Source organism: Eublepharis macularius, chromosome 1, assembly GCF_028583425.1.
Source record: "Eublepharis macularius isolate TG4126 chromosome 1, MPM_Emac_v1.0, whole genome shotgun sequence".
Lineage (NCBI taxonomy): Eukaryota > Metazoa > Chordata > Lepidosauria > Squamata > Eublepharidae > Eublepharis > Eublepharis macularius.
In genome coordinates, this window is record NC_072790.1 from 234,569,497 (window position 1) to 234,581,272 (window position 11,776).

The window sequence follows — 11,776 nt, forward strand, 5'->3', positions numbered from 1 at the left end:
GCTTTCATCTCGTGTGTGCATGCGTGTGCCATTATGTAGGGTGTATACATTATGTGTCTCTCCCCAGCATATGGAGCTGCTTTGTACAGAGTCAGAGTGTTGGTCCATCCGGCCCAGGGGTGATTGCTGTAAGAGGCAGCAGCTCTCCAGGCCTCAGGCAGCCGGAAGTCTTTGGAATCGAGACCCTTTTAAAGAGAGATGTTGGGGATCTGCAGGCAGAACATGCACTTTACCCCAGAGCTACGGCTGCTTCTGAGCAAGTGTCCTCTAACAAGTAGCAGGGAACATTGGGAGGGGGTGTAGATCAGGGCAAAGCCCCCCCCCCCCGCCCCGCAATGAGTCATTGGCACGGGCTCCCTGTGTGTTAATCATTGCAGATACTCCAGATTGCCCCAACAGCAGGATGGGGCCTTCCTCTGGGAATGGGCGGGAGGGAAGCCAGAAGCTGCCTTCATCAGGGAAAGAAAGCCAAGCCCTCCCCAGGGTCAATGAGTCACGGCCAGAGCTAAGGTGGCATCTGGCTGCCAAGAGATTGAAGAAGGCATGGCGGGGAGGGACAAAGATGCCGAGCAGCCAAAGCAGGACTCCCGAGTCCTTTCCACAGCTTGGGAGGAGGGCGGCGTTGGTAACCTCACACTCTGTTTTTAAATTTTATTTAACAGCAAATCATTTGAATTTATTAAAAATCTTTTGAGCTACTTGTTCTTGGGCATTTTGATGTTTCACATACGATGCCCTCCTAGCACAGTTGTGCAGTTGGTTATTCATTTGTGCAGTTGATTATTCCTTGTAACCATTTGCCCAGTTTTACTCGCATATTTGCACGCTGCGACTGCTTCTGTACGGTCCCTGGCCCATGGCTGTGGCTTTTGGGGGATGCCTTAAATAAAACTTGTGAGTTGCGACGTTCTTCAGGCTTCATATACACACACACTCTGCATCTCTAGAAGTATAAATCATAATCCTCGGCATGCTTTACTTGGAAGTAAAACCCATTCGGTTTTCTGATGGGTAAGTTTGCTTAGGATTCCTGCTTTAGTGTCTTGGAGGGGTTGGGTAGGTGCATCTCCTTTCTACTGTGCATGTCATAGAGATGTGGATTAGGGCATATTATACTTAGTGATACACATGTATTCTAGTGAACTTTGTATGAACTTTACTGTAGTTTTCTTTCTAGCATGATTGTATAACTGCACAGGTGCTCCATCTTTGATTTGATTTAATTAAAAATAGTAGACAGTATCAGATAAATGTTCTCTAATTGCAGAATGGACCAATAATGATCTCCTCACTTAACTTTCGACTGTCGTTTTTACTGATTTATATTTCTTATTTTGCAGTGGGACACAGTGTCACTTTTTGGCTAATTGGAATGGCACATGAATATTAGAATGGCACATGAAAACATGAATATTTATTTATTTATTATATTAGGCGGCTTTTTTTCAGCTGGAACGTGGTGGAATGGAGTTCCGGAACCTCTTGAAAATGGTCACATGGCTGGTGGCCCCGCCCCCTGATCTCCTGACAGAGGGGAGTTTAGATTGCCCTCCGCGCCGTTTAATACTCTTTAATACTCTTTTATGGGGTTCTTTTAATACTCAAATCAAAGATGGAGGGCAATCTCAACTCCCCTCTGTCTGGAGATCGGGGGTGGGGCCACCAGCCATGTGACCATTTTCTCCGAGGGCAACCCACTGAGTTCCGCCACTTCTTTTCCCAGAAAAAAAGCCCTGATATTAGGTATTTAGCTCACCCTCCCCTGCAATCTTAAACCAGACATAGTTTATCTGCATTATCATATGAAAAAAATCTTAGATTTCTGCATAAGATAACATAAAAAAGTGCTAACCCACATAGCAGTTCAGGGTTGGGGCTGAAAGAAATCTCAGGAAGAGCTATGTGAGAAACTTACCTTTGTAATGTGTTATACGGGGACCTTAATGCATTTCATAGTAAAATCTGATTGATTTAAACTTAGATTTACTTGAGAAATGTTAGGAAACTTAATTCTTGTTGCCTTTATTTGTTCCGTCTTTGTAGGTTTTATATTAATAAGCATTTATATTTTGATATCTTGCTTTATTAAAAAAGACTAGAGTTTATTTTAATAAAATCAAAAAGAGTCCAGTAGCACCTTTAAGACTAACCAACTTTATTGTAGCATAAGCTTTCGAGAATCACAGTTCTCTTCATCAGATGCATCAGATGAAGAGAACTGTGATTCTCGAAAGCTTATGCTACAATAAAGTTGGTTAGTCTTAAAGGTGCTACTGGACTCTTTTTGACTTTGCTACTACAGACTAACACGGCTAACTCCTCTGCATCTATTTTAATAAAGAAAGTAATTAAACTCGTAAGAGGAATCTGTTTGTCTTGGTGGGCAGAGTATTAAAAGAAGAACCCCATAAATTATTTCGTACTGACAAGCAGTTTCTCTGAAGGAGTGAAAGCTGTTTTCAGTTCTTTCTTCAAGGCCTTAAGCTGCTTGGGATTTAAGATAAGATCTTTAGTCTGAACAGTAGAAGCTTTAATGAGACACGGATAAGCCTTCCATTACAGTTGCATGTGTGTCAAGAAGCATGAACACTAACGCGCTAAGCCGTGCACAGCCAGCTGCGGTTCACACATTGCAACTGCTGAGGTTTATTTCAAATCACTGGTAACAATTTGGGAGACGACGAGAACTGGTGTAGTGCAGTGGTTAGCTTGGTGGGCTAGGATCAGGGAGATCCAGGTTTGAATCGCCACTCGGCCACAGAAGCTCGCTGGGTGACCTTGGGCCAGTCACACATTCTCAGCCTAACCTACCTCACAGGGTTGCTGTGAAGACAAATAGAGCCAAGGAGAATGATGTCAGCCACTTTGGGTCCCCGTTGGGGCGAAAGGCAGGGTAGAAATGAAATAAATCCATATTTTTCTATTATATCTGTAATCAAATGAACAGACAACCGCTTGGTTTTTAAGTCAGCAGAGAGCCAACTGTTGCAGAGTGGGGCGACTTAGCAAGCAGGGTAGAGCCTTCGATGAAGAGTAATGGTGGAAGGAGGGGCTTGCAAAGGGAATTGGGTGTGTGTGTGTGTGTGTTGATCACATCCCCGTTTGCACTTGTGAAACAACAGAGATGTGCATGTGGGGTGTGTAACCTTTTGAGGAAGAAACATCATTTCTGATCTAGTCCTGGGAATATCCCTGTCTGGCATCTCTGTCGGCTGGTGCAGGCATATGGCTAAGAGAACCAGCCAGTCCAAATCCCATCTCTGCCACAAACTCACTGGGCTGCCTTGGGGACTTCCCTCCCTCCCTGGCTCAGCCCTCCCATCTGCGACATGGGGATAATAATAAAAGTGGCCTGTCTTAAATTGTTGTTGTAAAAGCACAGCAACGTTATTACTAATAAATGCTTGGAATTAATAATCAGGGTAACAAGGGGGCCGCAGGAGGGTCTAGCGGCCATTGAGATTTTTGTGCAGGGTTTTCATGCCAGTGCTTGCAGCGGTTCGTTCTGCAAAAATCCAGGGCAGAGGGCAGGTCCTAGCAACAGCTTGCCAAGGCCCAGCTGAACCTCTGGTCACCCTCACATTTCCATAATTTGCACACTGGTGGGGAAAAAGGGGGGGGAGACTCTTTTAACTTCCGTTCCATGTGCTGTGATTGCTGGCTCAACAGCTCCCCCTGCTGTCTACAGCAACTGTTTCTGATTTTATGCAGCTGGAGTCAATGATGTTTGATACATAAGTACTGCTGCTCTGTATTGAAAATGCACAGAAGGGATGTGGAATGTATTTGGCAGGCCCAGATCCCCAGCCCTGTGGCTTAGGACTCCACTTATCCCTTCCCTCACTTTCATGTCACCTACAAAGCCATGTTGTCTTCTGTCGTGGGGCAAGAAGTTTATATACATGATTCTGGGTCCTATATTGTACTACTTGAACATTCCTTCTTTTTTTAACCATGCAGAGTTAAGCTCCTGCTATTGTTTTGCCTCTTTATTTGAAAGGTAGTTCACAGATCCTATTTCCTAGAGGACAGTCCCTATTTTCTACCTTCTGTCGCTAATAAATTCTTGCCTTTGGGGTGGGTAGAAATACCTTGTTGAAAATCTGTGAGGGTGACTAACTGATATTATCCTCCTTCAGAGTTTCTGCTCCTTCCACAGGGTTCCTAGAAGTTAAAGCTGAGTGGGGGAAATACATGCGCCTTGGCTCCAGCACATGTGCACACAACGCAAGCGCATGAACACTAAGGTGCCATGCAATTCCTGTCCAGACATTTCACACCTTTTGTAACTGATATTTTGCACCATTGATGACATAGTGAAGGACGATCGTTTTTCTGTTTTATCTTTAACCAAAGAACTAACATTTGCTTGGCTTTTAAATAGATGGAAACAGGGATGTTGCAGGTTGAAATTAATGCAGTACACGAGATGGAGGATTGCAAGTATGTGATACCAAGCCCCTAACATGAATCATTCAGAGTGTATATTCTTGTAGAAGTCTATAACCTCACGTTCTAATAAAATAGGAACATTAAAAAATATATTGCTACTTGATCAGTGCATTGCTAAGTGTATGTTTAATACAAAAAAGGAACAAAGAAAATCATTACATTACACAAAAGTGCTTTTTTAAGACTGAATTATAGCTTGCAAAGTACCTTAGAGCCTTGGTATAGCTGGAGGTCAGTATATAAATTTAAAATAAATAAATCCAATATGTAATCATCATGTAATATTTATAAAAGGGCCTACGGCATGCTAGCAAAAGTAATCTTTGCTCTGCTTTCTTGGTAAGGAATTGGCTCCCACATTATCAAATGAGCACAGGAGCCTTTGCAAGGAGCTTTGGTTGCATCCAACTGCTGAGCTCTTGCAAGTTGTTCTTGCAGTCACGGGTGGGGAGAGACACTTCCTGGTTATGACTACCTTCTCTCCTTTCAGATGTCATTCATACTGTAGGCCCCATTGCTCAAGGGGAACCCAGTGCTACCCAAGAGGCGGAACTCAGTAACTGTTACAAGAACAGCCTGAAGCTCGCTGTGGAGAACAAGCTACGGACTGTGGTAAGCAGGCAAGGAGGTTCCAGGTATCTGATGATGAAGAGGGGGGATAGGGTTGCCAGCCTCCAGGTAGTGGCTGGAGATCTCCCAGAATTACAACTGGTCTCCAGGCGGCAGGCCACAGAGACCAATTCACCTGGAGAAAATGGCTACTTTGGGGGGTGGACTCTATGGAATTATGCCATGCTACGGTCCTTTCCCTCCCCAAACCCCACTTTCTCCAGGTTTCTCCAGGTTTCACTCCCCAGATCTCCAGGAATTTCCCAACTTGGAGCTGGCACCCCTAGGGGGGATAAAGAAGGGGAAGCATTTGGCTTGGGGTTTTAGGAACACTGAGCGAAAAAGACTACCACCTTCATGATTTACTTGTGAGCTTCTGGAGATATCTGGCTGGCCACTGTGGGAAATAGGGAGTTAAGATCCATGACCCAACAGGGCTGTTCTGAATAAGTCTTGCTTTTAAAAAGTAGTAATATAGAAAGGAGCATGCTCCCCAAATGCTGCTAGCCCTGCCCCCAAGAAGCGTTACTTTCCGGTGACTTGGATGAAGTATTATTTCTCCTTCACCCCGGCATTTAGACATGAATCTTGTCAACCTGGAAAATGGGCAAAATGGGCGTGGATTTCTCACAAAGAGACTCACAAACAGCGTATTAGATCCCTGCTCCCTGCAACTCCTTGCCGTTTCTTTTAAAAACAAAACCTACAAAGAATTCCTGTTCCGCTGTGCCTCTCCCCTTTACTCTTGCACGGGAACAGCACACAGCCTCTTAGCGGAAGAACAAGGTTTTTTTTAAAAAGCAAGTTTCTAGTCCTCACAGTTGCTGAATTGTATGTATGGGGAGCACCTGGGGCAATTTCAGAAGGCAAGTGTGGGATTAAATGAGATGATCCGCTGTTGGGTTTGGGGTTTCAGAGCCTTTGCCACTCCCCACAAGTAGCAGAACCAAAATGTAATTAGAATAAATTGTGCAGAATGAAAGTACAGAGGTGCCTGAATTTAGCTTTTCTTGGAGCAGAACAAGGGGACTAGCTGTCTGGATAAACCTCTAGGCTTAGCAATGAGTGGCTCGATTCAGGCAGCCAGGTGAGCTTTAAGAAAGAGAGTTCAGCACAGGCTAAGAGAGAAATATGACTCTCATTGTTTTTACTGCATCCCCAAGCCCAATCTTAGTTTATAAAAACCAATTTAAGCATGATTTCCCTTTTAATTGGAGGATTTTATATGTTGGTGGTCAGATTTTTCTGCTTTATAAATTTATTACAAATTCCTGTTGCTGGAAAGGCCAGTGCTTAAAGCGTTCAAGCAAATCCTTTGTCTGTCTTTGTAGCCGTAATAGCCACAAATGCAAGTTCCACGTGCCAGTGGCTGTAGTATCTATCTGACACCCAGCCCTAAGCAGACACGCCACTGGAGAGGGCTAGGCTCACACTCTTGGCCCACTTGGGAACGTTAAGGGTAGGGTTGCCAGCTCCAAGTTGGGAAATTCCTGGAGATCTGGGGGGTGAAACCTGGAGAAACCTAGAGAAAGTGCAGTTTGGGGAAGGAAAGGACCTCGGCATGGCATAATTCCATAAAGTCCACCCCCAAAAGTAGACATTTTTTCCAGGTGAACTGATCTCTGTGGCCGGGAGACGAGCTGTAATTCTGGGAGATCTCCAGCCACTACCTGGAGGCTGGTAACCCTAGTTAAGGGCCATGAGGCTGGCTGCCAGCGGAGACAGAGCACTGGGCTAGACAGATTCAGCTCAGCAGCTTTTGGAAGGGGCGAAAACCTGTAGCCCAGCTAAAGACACGTGTATGTGCATGAAGGGCGGGGGAGCAAGTAAGCATGGAGAACCGGATATTTATGGACATGGTGCTTTACAAAATGCAAGATAGCAGGTCTCTGCCCCACAAAGCTAACAATCTGAGCTTTGAGGCAGAGAAAGAAGGGATAAACAGGGGAAGGATGCATTTGTTTCAGGGACACCCCCTTCAGTTTAGATCTGGTTGACCCACCCTAAAGAGTGAGGGAGAAAGGATGGCAGGGCTTCAGTCTGCAGGAAAAGGGTCCCGTTTTGGAATGCTCCCTTTTATGTAAAATCCTCTGCAGACAGAAAATCAGCACAGCGAGCCGAGTGTACATTATTATTATTATTAACAACTTCCTTTATGGCCTGCCTTTCTCAGTGAGAACCAAGGCAGATCACAAAATACGAACAGCGGTTCAGTCAGACGCCAGAGACCTCCAATAAACAATGAAAGAGAGCTACAAGACAGCACCGCAAAAGCAATGCAAACCACCAGCTATCTAAGGCATGTCATGTCACAATGAAGAAAGGAGGTTATGAAGGCAGACGGTGTGTGTAGGGGTGTGTGTGTAGAGCCTTTCTCCCACTTGTGCGCGTTTGCATGGAGCTTTTTCATGCAAAGGAGCATTCAAGGCCGGAATCTACCACCTGCCGTCTGAAGTGTAGTCTGGCACCTCAGCTGTCTGCCGCCTCCTTCTCCTGCACCTGTGAACCAATTGTAGAGTCAGTCGGGTTGGAAATGCAAGGGTTAAGCCAAAGTTTTAATGGGTTTTGGCCAGAGGGGAGTTCCAGATTTGGGAGGGGGGCATTAAGGAAGCAGAAACCCTCCCAATAGGGGCAAAGCTAGCAGAGCTGGAGAGGCACAGGCTCTGGGCAGTGCCGGGTTGGGTGGAGAAAGCAGAGGGGCAAAGTCACAGCACCTGGCGGGCTTTGGAAGGATGCCGAGTCCCTGCTGGATGCAGGAGCAGGCAGGAACTGGAGGAGGGAGCGAGACCCTAACGCTGAAGCGTCGCAAGGGAGCAGAGAGGAAGGGCCTTCTTTGCAGTGTCCCTGAGAAGTGGGAGAAACCACCCAAGGAGCCAAGAAGGAGAGAAAGTAAAAGAGGGAAATCGGGGCAGGCAGAATTTCCCCCAGCAAGCCGCAGGGGCCCGAACGCACCCTTCTCGCACGTGCAAGGATTCCAAGCTCTCCTTCACACTTGGTCACCCTGAAGACACCTACAGTGGGGGCAGTTTTGTGCCCGTCAGCTAGGAGGAGGATTTCAGCACACTGCTGTAAGGGAAGAGAACGCCACTGACCCATAGTGGTGAAAAACAGCCCCCGGGGCTTCGTTTTGGCCAAGGGGCACAGCTGCATTGGATCCCCCGGGGGTCTCTTTTGAAAGCCACCTGTGAGAACCCTGAAATCCCACTTTGCAACCTCTCCAGCTGAGCCTGTTCTTTTGTCACAGTTGGCTGGGGCATACATGTGCAGAACTCCTTTCCCATCACCCCACCAATAAGGCAGCTAGCGCCTCGCTTTCTATCCAACACGTTAGCTGGGATTAAGAGGGCAAGGGGCAAACATTCCCCCAGACAGTTGGGAGTCCCCAGTGCCTCTGGGCTTTGTCACTAATGGCCGCTTTTTCTGTCCCCCCAGGCCTTTCCCTGCATTTCTACGGGTGTGTTTGGTAAGTGGATGGAGGGAGCGGTGCTGCTTCTTGACAGGGAGGGGCTGGACCAGAGCCTCTTCCGCAACATCCCTCTCCCGCTCTCTGCAGGCTACCCCAACGAGGCCGCTGCCAAGGTTGTGCTGAACACACTGCGCCAGTGGCTGGAGGAAAACAAGGAGAAGGTGAGGGTGGGAGAGAGACCCTGTCGAGCTGGGACTGCCCCCAGGGAGCATCTCCCACGCTTGCTGGAGGGCTAGCTCAGCCTCCTCCATCTCTTATGTGCCCACGAGGGTAGGAAGAACGGGGAATTGTTGAAGCTACATTTATGTAAAGGACTTACAACTCCTCCCTTTTGCTGTCCCTCTGACAGGTCGACAGAATTATCCTCTGTGTCTTCCTAGACACAGATGAGATGATCTACAAGGAAAAACTGCCCGAGATCTTCCCCATCGGTGGGTCCTTGACAGCCTCTTCATGGGTTTTTTCAAAGGGCAGGTGCTTCTGATGCCCCCACACATCCGGAGCTCAGCTTCCTTGCCCGAGGGGTAATCAGGGTCAAGGGGAAAGGGTTCCTTGTAGGGATTCACCTCTTCTTCCTCTGTTTCCAGCTTGACCACAGTTCCCAGTCTCTGAAGGGGGTAAGAGCTTCCTAGCACCGGCTGCAGTGTTTTAAAGGGAGGGGGGGCGTGTGTGTGCTTGCCTGACACTTAACACTCCTACCTACTTGCTCACTAATGCAGCCAGCCAGGAGTCCAGGATCCTTTCTACAGCCTTGGGAGGGGAGCACAGACCAATAACTGAACAGGTCCCCTCCTCAGGGATGGGCTCTAGGAGGGGAAAGAAGGGACGGGGTGGCAGTCTAAGTAGAAGGATAACAGGCCACATTGGGTTCAGGAAGCGATTTTCCCCAGGCCCGTTTGGCTCGGGATCCTGGCGGTGTTTTGCCATCTTCTGGGCATGGAGCAGGGGGTCACTGGGGATGTGTCGGGGGGAGAGAGTTGTGAACTTCCTGCATTGTGCAGGGGGTTGGACTAGATGACCCTGGAGGTCCCTTCCAACTCTATGATTCTACGAAGAATTTCAAAAGCTACTAGTGGAACTACAGAGGTCAAGTCTACCCCTGCCTTGCGGGAGGACAGGGATTTTTTTAATGAAAAAAAAGGAGTGGAGGGCCACTTGGCTAATCTAGGGAAGCAACGGGGGACAGGTGGCTTAAGGTCAGCAGCAAAAATGCAAGCCGGTGGCCTGAAGTGATGGCGTATGGCCCAGGCTGGACCCCAAGGAGGGAGCTGTGGTGGGAGGGGATGCTAGCCAGAGCTCAGCGGTCCAAGAGGTAAGCTGGGGAAGAGATTGAGGGCGGGTCCTCTTATCTCCATACTAACAACCAACAGGCTTTAAGGGTGGCGTTTTCTCCTCCAGACTTTTTCTTTTTGCTGGAGAATGGAATTGCCTTCTTCATTCCCTCCCATTTCTCAGCCCTACCCTCCTAACTGTGTAACACCTTATCACGTACCGGCGCGCAGAGTGGGGGGAGCCTGCGTAGATTCGGAGCCACGTAGCTAATGAAGGATCCTGGAAATGTATTGCGGGCCTGGGGAGGAAATGGTCCTTGCCCAACAGATCTGACCTTGACCTCTTCCTTCCTGACAGATGCCTGTGGAGACCTGCACTCCCGTCTCTGAGCTTCCTTCACTCTGGCCAGTTGGCACAAGACATCTCATATTTGGAAGAGGGGAGGCGGTGGGGCGGGGGGAGAAAAACAAGCTCTGCAGCTGCTATTGGAATAAATTATGTACCTCCAGTCCAGTTGCACACCTTGTAAAATGGGGAGGGGAAGGGGGGGAGGTGTCAGAAGAGCTGGAGCCAAGCCTAGCAGAAAAATATAACCATTGGGAAAACATACCAGCCCACCTGCCAGCAAGACCCTCTGTGCCAGAAGGCAGCTTTGGTACTGGTCTGGGAAGAAATTGGCAGGTGCCTCTGGCGCGTTCTCCAACAATGCTGGTTGGGATTTGTAGAGGGAAAAATGCGAGGGAGAAGGCAAAACCATTCTGGGAGAGCTGGGGGTGGGGGGGGGAAGCAGGGGTAGAGGAACCAGCAATGCTATAAATAAGCCCAGAACCTGGAATCCACATCAAAACCCTGTCTTTAGCAGAAGACTGCCAAAGACTGCTCCCAGCTATCAAGAAAACCCCTTTTAAAAAATTAGGATTCAAGCCTCTACCAAGATGCGTAGCACGCGAGTCTTTGGAGCTTCTAGGACCCTGCCCAAGACCCCCACCCCCTAGTCCCCAGCCAGAAAGGGGGAGAATTGGAGGACAAAGGACGATGCTGAGCAAATAGGCGCGCATGCCTGGGCTCCCTCTCAACAACAGGGAAACAGCAAGTCACACGCCCCCCCAGCTGCCTCCAAGCAGGGCGGTATTAATTAATTCCTCATTTATCTCTTCAGGAGAATCCAAACAGCAATTCCGTCTGTCTCTCTTTCTCTCTCTCTCGCACACACTCACACACACACAGAGCGCTCCACAGAGATATCAGCAGCAAGAAGAGACAAGAGCAGAATATGGATCTGCTGAATAGCACCGAGGCAGGGGGTGGGGGGCTGGAAGGGAAACAGAAATGGGAGGAACAGCTTATGGAGCACAATTAGAGGCACCTGCCGGGAATGGGAAGTTGGTGGAAGAGGTGCCATAGTCTATCTGGACTGGAAGGAAATTAAGCACAGGTGAAAGGCTACAATTGCCCACTTAGGAGGAAAAGCTTCTAAGGAAACCCCCTTTTCCAAAGGCTAGTTTGGGGGGGGGGGTTAATAGGAGGTGTTCAACTCCAACAGTGGTTTTAGGTGAGTAGCCACATTGGTCTGCATTAGAACAGCAGGATTTGAGTCCAGTGGCAACTTAGAGACCAACAAGATTTTCAGTGTACGCTTTTGAGTCAGAGCTCCTACAGTAGTGTCTTCTGAGGGTCCCCCTGGACTCTGGAAACAGCCCCACCGGATCAGACCAGAGGCCCATCAAGCCCAGCACCGTTTCCAGCAGAGGCCGGTCAGTTGTTTCTCAGAGGTCAAACAAGCTGGGCAGGAAAGCAACAGCTGCCCACTCCCTGCCCCCTTGTAGCCAGCATTCAGAGGTAGCCGGCTTCTCAACACAAAAAGTTCCAGTTAGGCCCCATGATTAACATATAAAGCCTCCATGAATTCCTGTAGTCTCCCCCACCCCAATTAAAAAAAATCTAAACTAGTGGCTAAGACCACATCGTGTGACAGTG

At 48.1% G+C, this 11,776-nt stretch overlaps 1 protein-coding gene across 3 annotated transcripts in view; it reads left to right on the top strand.

Annotated features, from left to right (window-relative positions):
• MACROD1 (mono-ADP ribosylhydrolase 1) overlaps positions 1 to 10,307 on the top strand; it is a 384,893-nt gene extending 374,586 nt beyond the window's left edge. For 2 of the 3 annotated variants that reach the window (XM_054993301.1, XM_054993318.1), the window contains 5 exons: positions 4,943 to 5,064; positions 8,494 to 8,524; positions 8,615 to 8,688; positions 8,877 to 8,958; positions 10,157 to 10,307. In XM_054993301.1, coding sequence (XP_054849276.1) covers positions 4,943 to 5,064; positions 8,494 to 8,524; positions 8,615 to 8,688; positions 8,877 to 8,958; positions 10,157 to 10,188 — 341 coding nt within the window. In that variant the 3' untranslated portion in view covers positions 10,189 to 10,307. Of the gene's footprint in view, positions 1 to 4,942; positions 5,065 to 8,493; positions 8,525 to 8,614; positions 8,689 to 8,876; positions 8,959 to 9,114; positions 9,145 to 10,156 lie in introns of all 3 variants that reach the window. The other variant, XM_054993310.1, reaches the window with a different exon arrangement.
• The last annotated feature ends 1,469 nt before the right edge of the window (positions 10,308 to 11,776 follow it).